Source organism: Centruroides sculpturatus, unplaced genomic scaffold (genome assembly GCF_000671375.1).
Source record: "Centruroides sculpturatus isolate CEXI.00-Female unplaced genomic scaffold, Cexi_2.0 scaffold710, whole genome shotgun sequence".
In the NCBI taxonomy this organism is placed as follows: Eukaryota; Metazoa; Arthropoda; class Arachnida; order Scorpiones; family Buthidae; genus Centruroides; species Centruroides sculpturatus.
In genome coordinates, this window is record NW_019385086.1 from 88,718 (window position 1) to 103,285 (window position 14,568).

Below are 14,568 nucleotides of genomic sequence, written 5' to 3' on the forward strand. Positions count from 1 at the left end.
AATAAAACAAACATTAATTTAATTTGAAAGCATATGGAAGCATTCTAAACATTTGTTAGTATCAGCAATCTTTTAGATTAACACATTTTATATTCTTGTTTACAATATTCTAATTTTTTTATAAAATCATATATTATCGGATATGTATTAAGTATTATAAATTATAAGTCAATAACCAGGAATATATAAAGAAAAATAGGTTTTTACAATGTTTATTTTAATGATTTGATAGGGAAATTCTTGTCAGTTGCTTTATATAATTGTAATACGTATAAAGAATTATTTTAAAATATTAATTTCTATCCTTAAAATTGACGTACTTTTATTAAATCGATTTTTAAAAACAGAATAACTTTCGTTTAATTTAAATTTATCCTATTTTTCTGTACTATTATTTGTTCGATGTACACAAAAGGTTCAAGTTAGAATAAACAGAAATTCTGAATTCAGTAACATTTCTTTAATAGCCATTAATTTAAAAATAGCATACAGGAAACTTCCATAAAGATCATTTAGGTCATTCTTACTAAGAAAGAACATTATATAATGAAAGCCCACCCAAGGTGAAGTCTACTACTCAACAGTCGAATTAGTTCCTGGATGATTTTTCATTAAAACAACGCCATTATTTATCGTTAATAATGTCTAAACAACACATCTAATGTATTAAATTAAACTATTACCAACGATTTTTCAACTACAGTACAGTACAGTATCTATTAACAGAAGCGTTGAACTCACTTTATCCAGCTATATATTTAATGGACGAGTAATTTAATCACAAGCCATGACCCATACAAATTAGAAAAAACAAATTGTAAGGCACTGAAGCTTAGTAAACATAAAAGATTTGATAACGGTGACAGCACAACACAAAGGATAAGTGTGAAGTAGCGAGTAGGTGAAAGGGAAATTTACATTTAACAACTGAACGTAGACTCGACGGTTCAACGTTACAGAAAGAGGTCATTGCAATGGCAATTGATGCTTCGAGGAATAAGCGGTTATATATAACGGATTTTCCTTCATAACGGTTGCGACTTTACAGCTTTACAGATTAACATTAGTGTTATGCAGTTGAAAACGTGATAAATAAGGTACGTGAATTGAATTTTTATTATACTTTTTAAAGGTAGAAGATAGAGACGTAATTTTCTTTTCGTGTTATAAACTTATAACTTTATTCTGACACGCGAAGTGTAAGAACTCCTAATGTCTCTTCCGCCATTTTTAAATTGATACAATGTTTCTATTGTTGTATACCTTATCGATCCTTCGTAAAGTAATAAATTATAATCAAATTAAACTGTATTTTAGTAATTTTTATATGAGATTTAATATCCGAGTAGACTTTAAAATATATTTGCTTGTCTGAGATACATTCAATAAGGTTAAAAACAATTTTAGGTATTTAAAAATATTTTATTATTTAGAAGTATTTTAATTTAAAACTAGTATAAAATGTATCTAAGTTATAGATAAGATCTTCAGGCCTTCGGGCCTTTTGCAATTACAACTGTGGTGGCCTGGTAAAATTTAAAATGGTATAGATTTAATTTTGTTGTCACGACTTTGGAGTTAAAAAATTAGGTTTTTTTCTTCTTTTTTTCAATAAATACTATATATATATATATATATTCTATCTGGTAATTTTATATACTTTTGCATTGTCAGGGCCGGCTGAGAATTTTGTGGGCCTCATAAAAAGTTATCAATGGGACCCCGAAACACATGTAATGTTATACGAGTTTGAAGTAATCCCCGTGTTTTTAATTACATTTCCTGGGACGTTTTTGAATGCCCCTCGTATAAATTTGAAAGAATGGGGCTTCTCTAAACTTTAGGCCCTCCGTCTAAAGCCCTAAAACCGACGTCATTGTACTATATACCACGAGTCTTTTGAGTCCCTCTTATAAGTTCCCAATTATAAAAGAAACAAATTTTAAAAAAATAAATGATTACAGTTATTTTAAAATTTATTGCACTAATTTAAAATAGGGCATAACTAATTTGCATAAATGAATTATAATACTGTATATATGTTTTATTATATTTAACTAGTTTATAACAATGGCATACGACAATAAGTGTCTAGTAACGTATAAAATGCTTCATAAAAGTAAGCTCAATAACCTAAAAATGTTTTAAAAATGTAATATTATTGCTCATATATTAAGAATTAAAGCTGTAACACTAAAATAGGTCTCACATTATCCTTTAAAATACCCACTTTTTATAGTTAAAAATATATTGCAATAGATAAAAAAAAGTTACAAAAATTAATTTTAAGGATTTATAAATGAGAATTTATAGTATTTTTTTTTCTTTTGTACTCGCATTACCTTTTTTTTTATTTTATTTTTATTTCCCTGTGATATATAAATGGTTTATTTATTGAAAATTCCCAACAGTTCCTCTTTAAAATGCAGTCAGCGTATAAAGGGGATTTTTTAAGCTATTTTTTATAATGATATTTTAAGTTTATCTGAGTGATAGAAAATTTTAAAATTATCCTTAAAATAATACATTAAATGAGTTTATAATAATAAATAAAACAATACAATACCTTTAAAAATTATTACAATTTATACAATATTTATTATAAGTTTTATTTAACGTATAAAAGTTAATTTAAATTAAATAAAAATTAAAATTATTATAGTCTTAGGTAAGTCACAAAATATGTATATAAATATAAGGAAAATTAAATAAACCTTATATTTATATATAAGGGCAATTAAATGCATATTAAATACTTTCCTCTCACTCATACATGTTAACACACCTGACGATACGCGTGGCAAGTATGCTTCCCGTAGTACTATGTTTTCTACGGAGATACTTAAATCACTCTACAGAAAGAAATAAAAGTAATGATATATTTTCATAATTAGAAACTCATAAATTCACTCGAAAAATTTAATATATATACATATATAAGGGTGGATCAATAAATAACCAACCAAAAGCAGCAACACAACTGGTTAATCCGGCTGGTTATTTACTGAGCCACCCTTATATTTTATTTATAAATATATAAATTTATCATTAAATAGTCTAGTTAACGTGTAAGAATATTTAAATAGATGATTTTCTATACACATCTATCAAAAGCATTTATAAAAGTAAGGTAATTTTAATAATGTGTTGCACTCTAGCACAAACCAGGCTATATTATATAATTATAATTTACTAAATTAGCATTTTTATAAATAATATATGCTTCTCGTTAAGAATAGAAGCCGTAGGGTTAGTTATACAACATTTAAAACTATTTTAAAACGAAATTAAGTCACATATAAGTGTAAGAATTAATGACATATCATTATTTTTCTGTCAAGTTTTGTCTCATCTTACTGTCATTGTTGTTTGACATAAAGGAAAAGTAACGTGATGTTTAGATAACATAGTTTCTAAAAATAATATCTTTTTAATTTACACTATTCACAGACAAACAAAGAAACAATGAAAATGTGAAGAAGGAAATAATATTATTAAAAAAATATTTTCTTTAAATGTAATAATTTTAAGAGTTTTCATGCATTATGAAAACAGGACTGGTGAGTTAGCTTTAGTTTAGATAAATATATTTTATTAATTACAGTGTTCTGAATGTCTTTATATAACAACTTTGAGAAAATAACAAGAAGAATTCACATACTGTATATCGGTTGTTTACACTTAAAGCAATCAAGCAGCAAACGTTTTATGTAAGACACTGATGTTTAACACAGACTTGCACAACGTGGCCCTCTTTCTAAAACTAGAAGGCGATGAACAGTATGTTCAACGATCAATAGTAATTGATTCTGTGTGATGCTTCTCATATACAGTGTTATACTGTGTTTCAAAATTCCCAAATTTTCAACGTGTCCTCGATAAATCACACTTTATAAGAACCCACAAATAAAACTGCTTTTCAATTGTTTGCAGCGCTAAAGTGCATAGTAATGAATTATAGTGCTAAGTTTTTTTTTACGGAAATGCACTATTTAAATAGACCTTTCAGTGTACTGTACAGTACATACATTTGAACAGCCTACACTTCACGTAAATAATTATTAAGTAAGTTATAGTTATAACGGCTCTATATTTATTAAAAGTATTCTCATTATAACTAATTTTACAATACTCTAGGTCAATAATTTAGGCCTAGGATACTGTATTGTATTTAGAAAAGGTGTAAAAAATTATCTTGTAGCCTATTTTTGTATGCCATTAAAACTATAAATAAATGTGCTATAATTTAGGCTAATTGCTGTATAAAACAGCTTTATGACAATACTACTTTTTCCATATAAACGATTACTTAATTATTGAATAATAAAATTCAATTTAAATAGGTTATATATTAACCATTTTTTTAAATTAAAGACGAAACTGAAAGACTTCTTTATAACTATTGATACATACTTTTAAGTTGCTACTATAGAAAAATTTAAGTTATTATTTCCTCAAGCTTACTCACAGTACACTATAAATAATAAATTTAAATAGTTAAATAAATAAAAGAAAAATACAGGTAAAGTATCCTTATCGTATAAGAATAATAAAACTTAAAACACCTCTACAAAAGTTCCTTTATCAGTCGTACGCTGTAATGCATTGTTTTAGGTTGAAGTGAAGGAGAGGAAAAATTGATAATTGTTTAAAGAATTTAAAAAGCATCCCTATTAGTTTATAAGGAGACTGTTAAAACAAGAACTGTGCATTTAATCGAAACAGTATCAGTGATATAATGCTCATTACCATGCTTTGATACGATACTGACACTATCGAGTAATGGATTTAACAATGGTTCTTAAATGTATTTAACAGATTATTTATTATTATAATTAATTTAGTATATTTTTCTTTAACAGGACATTATTAAAATGAAGTACGACTGCGTTAACAGATTCATATCAGCAAAATTTCGAAAATTAGGATACTGTGTTGGGAGGCATCCTTTGTTATTCATTTTTGTACCAACGATCGTTGTTTGTTTGTTGTCCATTGGATTTACTAGACTCGTTTTAACAAACGATACGGAATATTTACTGTGTCCAACAAATGGAAGGTCGATTGACGACAGGAGAGTTGCGGAAACACTGTTCCCACCCGACGAAAATGATTTCGACATCATTAAAATGATGCGGTTTGGGAGGATGGGTATGATACTAATGGAAGCCAAAGATGGAGGTTCTATGCTAAGAGAAGATTATATTAGAGAAATTCGTGATATCGATAACGTCATACAAAACATTACTGTAGTTTCTTTAAACCACACTTTCATTTACAAGGACTTGTGCTTGAAGAGTGATAATAAATGTATCGATAATTTTGTGCTTTCGTTAGTAGGTAGGATTCACGATTTCAGAGCTAAGAAGATTCACATGAGGTAAGTATATTTTATTAATTAACAATATTAATTAACACAAAACACCTAAATCTTACTGAGAAGATGCTTATTAAACAGTTACGATCTTATTCTACAAGTCATCCTCAGGTGAAGGCCGTTGTTTGGAGGTTATTTTGTATATTAAATAAATGCCCCGTCTTTTAGAGGATGCTCGTATTTATTTTTATAAATTATTTTAATCAAATAAATTAACTTTTATTTATTTTAAAAGTAAATAAGATATTTTATTTAAGATTCAATTTTTTATTTAAATGAGGAAACGAACTTGGAATAATAACAACTAGGAAAAAGAATTTTATGCAGGTCGCCGTTACGGTTCATTCAAATAAAAGTCGTAATAGAGTAATCTTTGTAACAGGTAAATGCATTTATGACGTAAATGAACAAGGATGTTTAGCTACGCGCATTGTTTTATTATATATTGTTCTGTTTGCTCGTAACGTATCGGTCTGTAAGACTATAAAATTTTTATGTAATTTCTTGACCTTGGTAAATGACATTTTATATCTTATTTCCTTTTATCTAGTCAGAAAGAATTGCTGAAAATAGAAATCTCTTATTGTTTTCTTTTTATATATAAGTTATTAATATATTATTTCTATTTAAATAAATAAATATATAAATTTTCTTCCTGTAAAGTCATATATGGAAAGCTTACAAGACTAACTATATACGAAATTTCGGTTTGGACCGGAAGTCACGTGATTTTGTTTAATTAAGAGATGATTAAAAATTGCAGCACGGTGTTGTGACGATGTCACAATAATCTCTCGTTAATAATATATTAATTAACAGTCGCATTTATTTACATATTCACGTTTAATTTACTGAAGCGAGTTTAAACAAATCTTATTATTTTCTTAATTAATTTTCTAGAATAAATTGTAAACAGTTTTATAATTCATGTTTATGTAGAGTTTTAATATAAAAACTAGAAATAGAATAAAAACTGGACACTACGAGGCGCTTTCGATGCTCGCAATGAGGGCGCTCCATATTCGGTGCAAGAGCGCCACCTGGAAAATTCCTGGGAGTTTTCCGGATTCGATCCAAGATCTCCCAGAGCGATAGGCTGACTTTTTAATCGTTTCGGCCATTCTATTAGTGAAATTTTATTAATTATTAACTATTTTGTCTTATTTTCTTAGAATAAAAATTTTAACGTTTTATTCTTCTATACAATGAAAATAAATAGCAAAAATGATTTTTTTTTATAAATAGAAAAGTATTATAAAAATGTATTTAAAGTTAGAAGATTTAATGAAACAATGTTATATTATTTATATACGTTAATATTGTATATATTTCTAGATTTTTTTATTTTGAAATTATTGCGACGAAAACGCGATATGAACATTTAATTTCCATTAAGTGAATTTTTTATATATAATAAATTAATTAACATTAGTCACGGTAACTGAAACTAATGACATGAACTGAATAAATGAAAACTTTCACCTTAATCGGTTCAGCCATTCCTTTAAATATATGTATAAATATATATATATTTGTCACATGATACTCGAACAGACAGACATGAATTCAATTAGCGTATGTTATGTGAATGTAATAATATTATAATAGGGTCAAAAATAAACCAAACTTTTTACACAGGTTTTACCGTATAACATAGAAATTCTTACTTTACAATAGTTCAGATTAAGTTTTTTTTTTTACCTGCAGCACATATAATACTACTGCTAGTATTATGTCAGTCCTGAAAGCCAGTTTTACTTTCCCGGCTCTATTATATATAACAGAGGAAAAGTATTGTAATCGGTCAAAAAATGATCCCTTAAGATTTTTACATTTTAGGAGATATGGGCCCTTAAAACGTCGAGAAATAAACAAATTCAGGGGGTTTTCCAATATGTATGGATGTTAGTGTAGGTGAGTTCATGTGTGAAGCACGATTTTGTTCACTCACTTTAAAGCTTAATAACTCATGCCTTTTGTCGAAAATTTCTGAAATTTTATAGGGATGTTTGAGTATTAGGAGATTGATGATATTAAATTTCGGTAGTTAAAGGTCGAGAGAGTGAGGAGACAGAGAGGGGTCGTGTGTCATATCTTGAGTAGGGTCGGACATTAATCATCAAAATTTAATAGTTCAGTCTCCCTAATAACAAACCTCCCTGCAAAATTTTAGAAAATTTCGATAAAAGACACAGGAGTTATTAAGCTTCAAAGAGAGTGAACAAAATCGTGCCCCCACACATACACATTAACATCCATATATACAGGAAAAAACCCCAAATGTTTTACATTTCTCGGTGTTTCAAAGTGCCCTAAGACGAAAAATAAAAATCTTGGGTGGTCATATATCGACTGGAAGCCATACTTTCTCTCTGTTATACAAAACAGTGCCGGGAAAGTAATTACTCTATATTATCGTTGTTTTATTTATAATTTTCGATTTTTCTTAATTTCAGTTTCCCTTACGATACAACTGTGGAATCAAACAAAGTCAGCTTTCCTGTAATTAATTTCGGCGGAGTTACTACTGACGAAAAAAATCACATAAAAGAAGCCAAAGCCATCAGATTAATGTACTTATTGAAGTATACTTCGGATCGATGGAACAAAATATCATTAAAATGGGAAAACGAATTTTTAAAAACCGTCTCTGATTTAAAATCCGAACGTTTTAATTTCTATAAATTCGTTGGGAGTACATTCGATAGCGAATTTCATAAAAATACCGAAATGATCTTACCATTAATCTTCTTTGTTGCACCATTAATGGCCGCTTTTGCTGTAGTTACATCAATGACTATGGATTGGGTTACCAGCAAACCGTGGATAGGAGTTGCCGGTTGTGTGTGTCCTACTGTTGCTGTCATTGGTGCTTTTGGCTTGCTTCTTCTATGTGGAGCAGAATACATAGATTTAAATATATCAATTCCATTTTTACTACTCGGTATGGATTTTTATATTATTTTCTTAGAATAATTGAGAAGTGTATTTTTTATTTTAAAATTTGTATATTTACAGGTATAGGTCTGGATGATTCATTTGTACTACTTGCGGCTTGGAGACGAACTGATCCTAACGATAGAGTAGAGAAAAGGATAAGTGATGCTTACTCCGAAGCTGCCATTTCCATTACTATAACATCATTGACAAATGTTGTATCGTTTTCAATTGGCATGACAACTCCTTACAAAGTTGTACAAATTTATTCACTGTATGCTTCGATATCTGTGCTTTTCGATTATGTTTTTCAAGTTACTCTCTTTGGTGGAATCTTAGCACTTAGCGGGTTCAGAGAGAAGAATAAACTCCATTCTTTATTTTGCATAGGTGTGAATCCAATGAAGACATACAGTGAGTATTATATTACTTTCATACATTGTGTAATAATTTCTTTATTATTTAATGCTCAGAGACATTGTGAAAATAAGTGTCATTTGTTAGTCGTAAAAGTTCGAATTTTCATTATTCTTTAAAGGTTAAGTGTAATATATGAAGTTAATCATTGTTGGTCTAAAACTCTAGCAAAAGGACAATACAAGCCTTTTTCCGTGGCTCTTAAAATACACTAAACACAGAACAAAACTGCATTGTATTGCCTACATGACAAAACTGCGATTTTATACTTGTACAGTTTTGTCCTGTAGGCAATAGAAAATAAAGTACAGTACATACAGTAAAACTTGTGTAAACCGGAATCGCGTGGTATTGAATATTTTTTTCGTTTACTCAAATTTTCTTTTTATTCAGGTTCCATTTGGACAGGTTTTCTGTATGCCTCAAAAATTCTAATAGTTACTAGTCATTTATTTATTGAAACAATATATATATATATTGTTGCAATAAATAAATGACTAGTACCTATATATATATATATATATACATACACACACACGCGCATGCCAAAAAATAAGCATAACCGTTACTTTGGCCTATATCTAAAGAAGTGCTGATCAAAATAGCGTGAAACTGTACTTGCAAGCAGAACATTATATTCTTTATGAGACAAAACAATTGAAAAGCAAAAAATTTAATCTAAATTAAGTCAAACGAAAAAATGCAAAAAAACTATGAAACATTGTTGTAAATCATTTTGCACAGAAAATGATTAATATGGCGTGGGGTGCCTCCTAGAAGCACAGAACATTGCTCATTTTGAGGTTATCTTTATGCACGATGACATTATTGCGTACGAAGATAACATCTGCACTCATAACAGCTCGGAAAAGTCTCACGCGAGGTTCCCATAACATCGTCTTTGTATCTTTTTACAGTAATGGCACCTTTTGCAAAAACGTGAAGCGCTTCACGACATGATACCACCACCCTGATCTTTTTCCACGATGTTCATGAGATTGTGCAGTGTTCCCCGCTTTATCCGGATAAAGCGGGGAATCTTGTAGAGTCCCGCGAAAATTATTTTGTAGACTTTACCCGAATTTTTTCTTATCTATGGAATGGAATATTGTACTTACTTTTTGGACACGTCTTACAAGTCTTAGAAAGAAAAGACTTACAATCGATTGTATGGATATTAACCGAAATATATCTTGTTTATATCAATTAGCCTATGATAAAACTGGTTTCCTTATACGTTGTTTCGTTTAACGTTGCAGTTTCCAAGAGCCGATCGATGACGTTAAGAGAGGACTTCACGCTGTATATCTCTGCATTCTCTTGCTTAATTGAATACTATCTGTGTGTGCCCTGCGTTGCTCGAAATTTTGGGGAATGAAGGATGGTGAAGTTTCTTGGGAGAGGGTCTTAGTAACTAAAATATACAATTGTTGACAAATATTTATAATAATGAAACTTCAAAACACAAAAAATTACTCGGATTTAAGTTAAGAGGGGTGAGCTTTAGGAGTGGTTGGGGTAAGGACCTCCTCCACACAATATCTTTTACAGGTTTTCAAAGAATATTCATGAAAAATTTGGTGAGGATACGTTAAATGACATGGAACCCATTGCCTAACAAATATATATACAAAGTCAAAATATGTTCTGTACGTACGTACTGTACAGTGTATATTTCTAACTTTCTAAATATAGCACGTATTTGTTTTCTTTCACTGCTAAAGTTATTCCAAATTATTTATTTTTCACTTATCAGTTCGTTTTAAAATTTCAACTACGAATAATTATTTTACATCTGTTATATTTCAAGTTTTATCTTAAATTTACCACATTCCGTACAGACCTTATAGAAATGCCCAATTGAAATAAGAGGTGAAATATTATTTACGACGATTGTAATAGTGTCTGGAATAAAATGAGTGTTCTAGAATAACGATTGCTATATTTGCGACCAAAAAAAATCTTTGGCACTTCCTGACCATGTTTCTTTCCTCGTCTATTTTCGTTTGTAACTTAATTAAATAAAGAAAAAATCCAAATACTTTATATAAAAATACTTTTACATACCCTTTTTTTTTTAATTCATTTTCATAATTTTCAGCTAGTTTTAGTTTTAACAAATAGAGTGATTGAGCTGTATAAAAGTCACACCAGAATATAAAACAGCGAATTACATCACCGTTTAAAATAATTTAAAAACTTGTCTTCCTCTTAAAAAATTTACATTTATCCCCTTAATTATATTGAAAAATAATATATTTTCTATCTTTCGAATCTTGTGATAATTTATATATAATTATCTGTTATTTCTCTCTATACTGACGTTTTTCATCCATCGTTCTTCTTTAAAATGTATCACGCGCTTATTATAATAGGAAGTAATCTTAGTATATAATGTCAATAACATTTATACAAGCGTGCAGAGTTATTACATTTGCTATTAGATAAAAAAATCTGTTCAGATGCACTTTTATAGTGATACATGATCTTCTCTATCTCCCCATCCCCTCGACCTTTTACCACTAAAATTTAATAGAATCAATCCCCCTAATATGTAAACCTCCATGCAAAATTTCAGAAATCTTTGACAAAAGAAACAGGTGTTATTAGATTTCAAATTTGCTAAGATTCATTGCATTTCAGTGCCGAAACAAATAGCAATTAACATTTATATAGAACATAATTTAAACTGAATTTATTTAATTATTCATTAAATAATTATTAACTGAATATATTTTCTTACAGAAAATGCCTTGCATCGTTTCTTACACGTTGGCCTGATAAAGGAAAACGCAAATCTCGAACAGAGTAATATATTTTTAAAAGTTTATCGAGATTTTATTGGTAAAGCTCTTACTTTTCCAGCTGTTAAAATAATTACTATAATGGCATTTGTGATGTACCTCAGCGGAGGAATTTATTGCTTACGATTTCTCAAACAAGGTTTCGATTACAGGAATGCAATATCTATAAATTCCTATGGATATGATTTTATCACAAAACATTACGAATATTTCGTACAGTATCCTCACGGAGTACAGATTATCATAAATAAAACTTTAGATTATTCTGATCCTCAAGTACAAAAGGACGTTTTGGGAATTGTCGATAAGTTTGCAAATGCCCCTCACATGGCTGGAACGAGTTTGGAAGATTCGTGGCTAAAATACTACTTGGCATCGTTAAATGATACGAAATTTTGGTTTTCCTACAGGGGTTATGATATGAACAAATCGGAAGATTTTATTAAAGGCTTTATTAATGTTTTCCTTAAGTTGCCTTACTATAGAAGATACAGGAACGATGTAGTTTTTAATAAGAATATGACACAAATTGTAGCTACTAGATTTCTAGTTGCAACTAAAGACATTAACGATTTCGATTTAGAACGTCAGATGTTATCCAAACTGTGGGAAATTGCCGAATCTTGTAAGTATCCGGTTCATGTCCATAACTACTGGTTCGTGATTCTAAATCAGCATATCAAAATCAAAGAAAGTTCAATCCAGGCGATATTGATCGCTTCGTTAACGGTTACTGTTATATTCTTCTTCTTTATACCTCATATCATATGTACAATATGCGTGGCTCTGTCCATAGCTTCCATATTAATTGGTGTAATCGGTTATATGTCATTGTTAGGTGTACAATTGGATACAGTGGCTATGTTGATCCTAATTATGGCAACTGGACTATCGGTAGATTACGCTGCTCATATTTCTACGGCATACGTTATATCGAAAAACAAAATCCCAAACGAGAAGATTATAAGATCGTTAGAGGTTGCTGGGCATCCAATATTTCAAGGTTGTATTACTTCTGTAGTAGCGGTAGCCATTTTTGGTCTAGCACCATCGCAAGCATTCGTTATACTGTTTAAAATTATATCTTTGACAATGATATTTGCATTTTTTCACGGAATATTTTTCTTGCCTGTAATGTTGAATGCGTTCGACACGATTGTTTTATTCTTCTGTGAAAAATTTTCAAGATCGAAGGGAACAGAAAATAACATTGGGAATAAAGATATTAATGTTTCGCTTATGAATGGAATAAACAGTACCGAAACAGAAAATTAAACAATTATGATAATACAATATATATAGTTACTGAAAAATTAGTGCAAGGAAAACTTCGTATTGTATTTTATAGGTTAATATATCGAAAAAAAAAACTGTTTTTATTCCTAAAAATTAGTAGTAATATATAATAAATGTTTCGTTTGAATGCCGAATAGCTGGTGTCTGTCTGCTGCTCTGGGGAGTCAGGATTCGAGTGCTAGTCGGGAATTTCTGGCAATTTTTAGCGGTATAATACGCCAGATCTCATCTATCATCACCCAGCCTTATTATGGGCAGGATAAATCCATGATGGGTATGGTTAAAAGATCCTCTAAGTATATGCAAAGAGGAAGTCAAAAGTTGAAAATATTTCATTTATCATTATGGATAATTTTAAATATATTAGCAGGCATATGGTGATATCACGCGCTATATATACGTATACATAATAATATAGTCTGTATTAAATTCCTTTTATGCTTCAATGTGTCATTTTTCGTTACTCTTAAATAATTACAAAAATCGTTAGCAATGTACAAGAATCGTCCATAAGTTACGTAAGGCTTTTCTATACTTTTCATTTAACATCTCACTTTCTTATAACGCTTTATAACGCATCGCACATACCCATTCTCAAAATTATGTAATGTTTATCCTTGATAAAGTTTTTAAAAAATTGTACTAAGGAATAATACACAGCACGGAGTATTGGACATTACATTATTTTATTACGTACAACGATTCACTATGAAACTTCGGAAACCAAAAGGACTGATTATGTTACTCAAGGGTTAAAATCCTATTATTTCTATTTAACATTTATGTAAACACCCCAACTCTTTGTAACGCATCGTACCAATTATTTTCATACCAACCTACATCTGCGTTACGTAATTTATAGACAGCTATTGTATTAAAATTGTTGACTGAGAGTCGACACAGTATAGAGAAACTATTATAGATGGTATTGTAATCCATAATTCATAATTTCGTCTTAAATTCTATCGAGGATTTGTGTTGAACCCAACGTTTATTAAAGATTGGTTAAACACTGCAATTATGTACTATAGTATATTGCAGGGGTGGCAAAACTTTATCAATACAGGAGCCCGTCATAAATATACGAGAGCCACATCTTGTATTTATATTAACGGTATATATTGTTAAAATATTATAGTCAACACTAAGGACCGGATTTGTATGCACACGCATGCTTCTTCCTTAAATGCTATGATATCAAAACCTCAATATAAATGTTATTTGAGTTTTGTGACGTTAAATTTTCGAATTTCTGATGTCACCTATTGTCGCGTGTTTATATCTCCATCTAAAAAGTGTGATGTAATACACGTTTTTAAGATTTTCTCTCAGAAGTACGTATGCATTTCAGTCTTTAAATTTAAGTGTATAACTCTTATTAGTCTAATACACTTTTAACATGTATCATGCATATTTGAAGCATTTTACATGCATATAGCAGTGCATATATCTGGCATTTAAATGCAAAATGAGTGAGCCAAAGAGGAGCAAAATCTATGATTTGTTCGACGGAAAAAAATAAATTTCGTTTTTGTTATGGTAAAAAATGAATAGTGTCATTTAATTTACGTTTTAGTGTAGGCCTATTTACCAAAAATAAAATCATCTAGAATGTTAATTAATTACTGTACAATATATAAGTATAGTGGTGCCTCGTACTTAATCCGTTCCAGGTGCACGTCCGTTAAGTGAAAAGTCTGTTATACGAAACGCATTTTTCCATAGAAATACATGTTA

At 29.6% G+C, this 14,568-nt stretch overlaps 1 protein-coding gene across 5 annotated transcripts in view; it reads left to right on the forward strand.

Moving 5' to 3' along the window:
• The window catches only part of LOC111634486 (patched domain-containing protein 3-like), a 17,805-nt gene extending 3,282 nt beyond the window's left edge, over positions 1–14,523 (forward strand). For 3 of the 5 annotated variants that reach the window (XM_023379265.1, XM_023379264.1, XM_023379263.1), the window contains 4 exons: positions 4,863–5,380; positions 7,834–8,321; positions 8,396–8,728; positions 11,477–14,523. In XM_023379265.1, coding sequence (XP_023235033.1) covers positions 4,875–5,380; positions 7,834–8,321; positions 8,396–8,728; positions 11,477–12,810 — 2,661 coding nt within the window. In that variant the 5' untranslated portion in view covers positions 4,863–4,874 and the 3' untranslated portion in view covers positions 12,811–14,523. Of the gene's footprint in view, positions 1–315; positions 1,098–2,655; positions 4,780–4,862; positions 5,381–7,833; positions 8,322–8,395; positions 8,729–11,476 lie in introns of those variants that run through there. The other 2 variants (XM_023379267.1, XM_023379266.1) reach the window with 2 other exon arrangements.
• Positions 14,524–14,568: the final 45 nt, after the last annotated feature.